This window comes from Magnolia sinica, chromosome 7 (genome assembly GCF_029962835.1).
Source record: "Magnolia sinica isolate HGM2019 chromosome 7, MsV1, whole genome shotgun sequence".
NCBI lineage: Eukaryota > Viridiplantae > Streptophyta > Magnoliopsida > Magnoliales > Magnoliaceae > Magnolia > Magnolia sinica.
This window is the reverse complement of record NC_080579.1, coordinates 1,051,638-1,058,605: the sequence shown is the minus strand read 5'-3', so window position 1 is coordinate 1,058,605 and position 6,968 is coordinate 1,051,638. Positions and strand designations below refer to the sequence as shown.

Below are 6,968 nucleotides of genomic sequence, written 5' to 3'. Positions count from 1 at the left end.
TCTTTACATGCAAGCAGTTGGAACCATAATCCTCCCATCAAGGACTTCAAAGCATGGTATATACATTTGTGACAGATCTTGGTCATTCATCGGGTAGGCTACCATGTTAAGAGCCCTATCAGAAATCTATTGGCCCACTCACCAGGTCAGCCACTGTGGCCACCCATCTTTTCCATACAAATCGACCCGCCTGATGAATGGACCGGCCTTATTAATTCTTGGGTAAGGGAATATTCATGGTGGTCCAAGTGGATCATAATAACAACACAAAGAAGTAACAGACAGAAGTATAACATGCATGCATTGTTTTGTACTCAGTGACTCGTCCCGGCTGGTTTAGGTTCCAGTTGAATTGCAACTTGTCTAAGGTAAATTAACCCAACTTGTCTGTGTATGGGGCGAAAGGGGTTTTTGACTCATGGTACAGTCTTTTACCATTTCTAACCAAGTTTGAGTCGACTTAGACAAGTTAGCGACCGTAATAATAAGTGAAAAATGAGACACCATTGAACTGATGCATAGCTAGAATTGAGCATGGTAGAAGCTCTGAGACTAGTGATAGCACTAGTCTTTCAAATCTTCTTATATTATCCTTACATACTATACATGGTTATAAGGATGGATTTATTTATATTTACTAGGATTTCCTAGGATGTCTCTGGATCTCCTGCTGCTTCTATATATGCATGTCATTTTAATAAATAAAGTACTGAAAAATTCTATACAATGTAGGTGAGGCCCGGTGTTTTTTGTGGTGCCCACCTGAAAGTCTGACTTGTGCATCCCCTGTTCATATTATCAAAATATAGGGGCGTGACCCCTCTTGAGAAAAAAAAAAGTACTGAAAAATTCTATACACTGAAATGATAATTTATGCGGAATGCTAGCTATCTTAAGATAATGGTTCCAAATTCCTTAATGCCCATGATGAAATGCCTCAATTTCACCAAATCATGATTTCTTTTTTTCTTTTCTTTTTTTTTTCTTTTTTTTTTTTTTTAAGTGGACTCTTGCCACAAGGTTCATTCAACATCGAAACAAATTTGTACAGCCCTTCGGGCATGGCCGGACAAAAATGGAGGGCCACACCTATCGTATAATGCTAATTACAAAACCGGCAGCTCAGCAAACACTGAACAGGGCGCCCCTTGCCTCACTGAACAGACTGGATCCTCCCACTATACTAAAACCGAGCTCCGGCAAAGGGCAGCAGGAACTAAGAAAGGGAAGATCTAACAGAGCCAAGGCCTACTCTGTCAAGAAAAAGGAGGCCACGAACATGAGGAGACAGATCCTTTGCATCTTCAGTAACTCTGGCAACCTGCTTCTGACCGCCCTCCCTAGCCAAGCCATCGGCCAGGCCATTTCCCTCTCTAGGGATCGTCGCAAAGGAAATGGACCCGCTCAGCCCCAAGCCTTCTGACCACCAAATCATGATTTCATTTATTTGAAAAGATCATTTTGAGTCATGAGCCAAAGGGTGAGAAAGATTCAAAGCTCAAGTAGACCCTATCACAAAAAACAGTGGGGACAATGACCCCAACTGTTGAAACCTTCCTAAGACCCACCATGTTGCTTATTTGGGATCCAATCGGTTAATAAGTTAACACCCTAAAACTTCCGTGGCCCCCAAGAAGTTTTTAATGGTAGGTATTCCATCCCTATTATTTTATATGGTGGAGTCCACTTGAGCTTTGAACCTACCTCATTTTTTTATCTCATGCCCTAAAATGATCTCTCAAAATGGATGGACCGTATGGATACAACACATACATCATGGTGGGGTCCATAGAATTTGGTGATGTTACTTTAGTAGCAAGATATTATCAGTAGCTAGCAAATCCGCATCCCCGGGACTTAAAGGGCTAAAGACGGCATACTGATCTTTTTCAAATATGACAAACCGGATTAAGTGAAAGCAGCTAGACAGGGTTAAGATAATTGTTTTTGAACTATATTTGAAAAGAATTTAAAAGTTAGACTTTTCTCTTTTTGGAATATATTCAACCAATACATAGACATCTATATGCCATTATCTCTTTTTTAATAGAAAAATTCTCCTAAAAATGGATTTCCGTGAGAATGCTTTGAAAACCCATCCCATGTGATTTGTCGATGACATATAATCCATCCATTCATGTGCCACCTCATGAACCCCCAGAGTGAAAAAATCAGCCTCACCCATAACTTAGGGCAAATCGCTCACCCTTGATTTTCATCAGGGCTCACTTGAGTTGAAAAACAACCTAATTTTTTGCCTAACCTTTCATCCAAGCCAAAGGACCTATATGGCTTGGATTGCAAATATAATTAAACATACAAATAAAAAGAGAAGCAGAAATATTTAATACTTATTGTAGGATTTTAAAACACCATACATGGTTTAAGTAGAGATAGCAAGCACAAAGCACATGGAACATGTGAACTCATTAAACTAGTAGATTTCAGACAGATCGGGCAGAGTCATGAACTCATCGGTATAATGGCGAACAGTGACAGTCAGCTTGAACACGGTATTGAAGTTGGGAACGTCCACGAAGGCATTTTCGAACACGACGTAGCCCCTTGCATATCGGAACAAGCCCGTCCCAGAGACCACTGACAGCTCCCTACGCGCCACCAACTCCTTATCCTCGGTGAAGTAGATCTCCAAACCTTGTATCTGTAGCGTACTCCCTTTGTACTCTCCATCGGTGAACCAGATCGAGAACATGAATTGTGCAGCGGTCCCGTCCAAGGCCGATGCAACAAATATACCTCGCGCTCGTCCTATCTGCTTTGAGTGCCGATCAACGTCTACGGTGATTGCGTCGTTGAACACCACGATGGTCCCGAAACTTGTTGGAAGTGAACCAATGCCATTAAGTCCGGCAATCCAGACTCCAGTCGCGTTCGGGCCCGTCTCCCAGTCTTGCATGTAGAACACCATGTTGGTCTCTTCCATCCTTGTGTCTTTGGCTTCCAAGCTGCCCACAGTGGTTATGAGCAAGAAAATCAGTACCGAAACCCATATCTTTGGTGTGGTTTGAGCCATTTGAAGCAGTGCTACAAAGCCACTTGACATCGTAGTAGTAAAGAGAAATGGCCTATTTATAGTGGTTGAAGTACAATCCTTGCATCACAACTATTAGTGGGTGGGGCCCACATGGCAGCATTTTTTTTCGCATGATCCCAACCGTGCCTCTCGTGGGGCATAGTAGTTGAGGGTAATTGGCTTTTTGTTGGTGCCATAGTGGCAAATCTGGGTCTCCCATCAATTTCTCAGCTCAAGTATTTCAAGAGAGTTTTACATAGTTCTTGTTTTTCTCAGCATATTATGGGAAAAAAGATATTCACTGAAAATAAAATATCTAAAACAATATTGGGATACATATTTACCGTAAATTTCCAAAGGAAACTGTGCTTTTTGAGAGATTAAATTACAAAATGCCTCATTCGTTTTTCCCTTTAAAATATAGTGAAAATCGAGAATAACGTGTATTAGTTTTTATGGGTTAGCATACTTTATGATTGGATCCATCTTATTTTTGGTTAGTCTAATAATAATGTTGGCGTGCATCTGTTATATAGCTTGGATGTGAGACACATACCAAGAGAGATCCTAATAAATTTTTACTCTCCACTTACAAAGTAATTCTTTTGGATTTGATAAGTGATGAAGTGATTGGGGTCACCACCCAATTCCCTTCTGCTGAATGGATGATGGGAAGGGTTCCCTGCGGTTGGTGGGGTTGGGCAGGTGCGAAAAATCCCAATAAAAAAATATAAATCATGGCGAGATTGTAATGCTCAATACACGTGCACTCGCAGACTACGTTCTTCTTACACTGTTGCACGTATAAGATATTGGCAAGTTTTATGATACTCTGAAAGCATATGACGCTTGATACAAAGGCACCCAGAAATTGTACATGGAATAAATTACCCTATTTAAACAAATTAAACTGTGGAAATTCACCGTCTTAAAGTTACAGTCTAAAAATCAGATTGTTTGGAAGATCCTAATCTCTGATTCGCAGACAGTACTTGTTTGTTGAATTTAGACCATTAGATTCTTAACTGTCTAATAGATATTCACCCTCCAATGATCATTTAATTAAATAAGCAGTAAATTTTTGGTTCCTGATACATCTAAACTAAGAACCGCTCCTGATCATCTAATTTTGAATGATATCATCCTTCAAACTCTCCCAGATAAGGAGAGTTTAATATCAGAGTTGCTTTTTGCATGCAGGCAGTTGGAACCGTAATCTTCCCATAAGGGCTTCAGGGCATTGTACATGTGTGATAGATCCTGGCCATTCATTAGTGGGGTTACCATGTAAAGTGCCCTGCCAGAAATCTGTTGGCCCACTCATCAGGTTAACCACCATTGATAAATTTTGTGATCAATCATTATTTCAATACAAGTGCGGCCCACCTGATGAATGGACCGGCCTTGTTCTTGGGCCAGGGAATATTCATGATAGTCTGGCCGAGTGGATCATGACAGCACACATGGAGAAGTAATAAACAACGACTCGGTGACTCGTCCTGGCTGATCCAGGATCTAGTCAAATTACAACTCAGTGACTTTTGTAGGTCACTTGTTTATGATAGTTTCTCTGTACCTCCTCAGAACCTGAGATTTTCAGGACAGCTTTATGTAGTCAAAGCAAAAGTCTCGCTCTCTTGGCAATTTCTCAACCTGAGATTTTCAGGACAGCTTTATATAGTTTTTGACTTTCTTCGAATATTTTGAAAAAAAGAAACATTCAGTACTGAAAATAAAATATCTAAAAACTATTGGGATATGTACCGCAAAATTCAAAACTTGTACGTTGCCCAAAGATTTGAAACTACAAGATGAGCTATTTGAGGTATGAAATTAGAAAAATGCCTTCTTTTATCTTTCCTTTAGAATATAGAGAAAGTTGAGACTTTTGCGGCCCCACATTGTATGTGTATAACGTCCAACCTCTCCAATCAATGCACCCCACTTACAATAATAACAAGAACAAAACAATGAAAACTGGCCAGTGCACAGTACATGCCTCTCGGTTTTCATTGGAATAATATCTCACACGACTGCGCTCACAGTAATTGCTGCCGTGCACATTCCCCACTGCTTTCTTTCCTGCCGCATGTCATAATAGACCACATAGCGGAGGAAGGTATCTGTACCTCATCCTCGGAAGACAGGTGCCTTTTTTTTTTGTTTTTTTACCAGGTCCACTTGTTTATGATTGTTTTTCTGTACCTCCTCCTTAGTCTAGTTTTTGTCTTCTAAATGTCCTCCCTCTATAATGTTTCTCATATATATATATATATATATATATATATATATATATATATATATATATATATATATATATATATATATATATATATGTTGAAGCGAAAAATTGGGTCGACCTCTTCCTATACTTCGACTTGCAACACAATGAGGGAGAAAGAGAGACCCTAGCTTGAGCCGGGATCCTCCGATGCTTAAATTAATAAGGGCTCAGGAAGAAGAGTCTCTTAGGATTTTTCTTGCGTACCTTTAATCCTGGAGAGCCCTCTTTTTATAGGAGTGGGAGATCCCAGTGTAAAAGGATTCTCACATTATTTTCTGGGAGATCTGATTTTGGTGATGTTTTGTTTACAGATACTTCCCGATCCCGAGGTTTCCGGGATCGGAAATCCTTTTACAAGATTCTCAGGACGGTGTTTAAGATTACACCGTCTCTCCTTTGTTTGGCTCGATCTCAATAGATTCGTAATCTCATCTGGTTTACAAAGGAGGCTTTTTGCCGACTGTCGAACGAAACCGAGTCGGTTCAGGACCGATGTTTTTCTTCTATTCGATAGCCGATACCACAACCAACCATACATAGGTCAGTTTCATAATCGGTCAGGTGGCTTTTTGATTTAGGGCCTTTAATAGGTCCCTTTAGACATTGTTGTCTCGTTAACCAAGTCAACTTGATGTGTCTTATACTTACCTAAGGCTTTCGACTCTCTCAACTTCGGTCGGGATTCATTTCCCATAAATCCGAGCAAGTCTCTCCTTTAGGCTTTATCTTATCTCGATCCGAACTATTGGCTCAGATCCCTCAGACAGTTTCAGTAGAGTTGGTCTATTCCATAACCGAGTCTCCGGACTTGTCATATTTTTTCCCAACAGTAAGCCCCCTACTCCTTGTTTCAGTTATATCGGCACTAAGGAGTAATGCATTGCAGACCGAGGTTATGATGGGGCATTTATTGCTTCTTGTGTCGTTCTTGACGTGCGACGGATCATTACTCGAGGTCACACAAGCGGACAGCCGTCAAGTCATTTCGTCCGCTTATGAGCGTCAGACACGTGGCGAAGACGTTACTTGCGTCAGTCAGCGTGCGCCACGCGTCGGGCGTGGGAGTCGAAGCAGGCGTCGATTCGACTCCTCCTTAAATGTTACTGCCACGTGGCTCGGCTATAAAAGGAGGAGCGGAATCGACTTTCGTACTTTCGTCTGCCCACTTGATTTCATTTTCTTCCATTCTCTCTTCTTCCTTCTTTATTATGCTTGCGATCTGTCATTCTTCTCCGTCCTTGCTTTCTTTCTTCTTTATCAACTGTGTGCTTTTCATCTTTCTGGTGAGTCCTCTCTTTCTCCCTTTTCTTTTCGACATTTAGTGATAATGCACCCTTCAAGTCCCCAGGAGGGGATTTCTGGTGATGAGGGCAAAACGGAGCATTTTTGGAATGTTTCGGAATCGCCTTCCTTACTAGCGGAGATGGCGATGAGCGCCAATGAGGCTTTCCATCTCACCGCTAGGATGTCCAGTGGGATTCCAACGGAACGCCCTGCTACAGAGAGTCCCTCTGTCTCGAGACATGCCCCGGGCAGGCCTACCCCTTTTTTCCCTAGGGATGACTTAGAAGAAGAGGAAGAAGAATTAGGAACCTCTGAGTCGGCTCTTCCCAGGAGACCGGTGAGAGCCGAGTTTGAGGGAACCACTGA

General features: G+C 41.4%; 1 protein-coding gene across 1 annotated transcript; it reads right to left on the bottom strand.

The window, feature by feature from the left end:
* Positions 1–2,434: 2,434 nt before the first annotated feature.
* On the bottom strand, positions 2,435–3,064 carry LOC131251859 (pterocarpan synthase 1-like). Its single transcript, XM_058252852.1, has one exon. It carries the CDS (start codon positions 3,062–3,064, stop codon positions 2,435–2,437), a length of 630 nt encoding a protein of 209 aa, XP_058108835.1.
* Positions 3,065–6,968: the final 3,904 nt, after the last annotated feature.

Coding starts and splice junctions, on each gene's coding strand:
- LOC131251859 (XM_058252852.1), bottom strand. CDS start 3,064: ATGTCAAGTGGCTTTGTAGCACTGCTTCAAATGGCTCAAACCACACCA.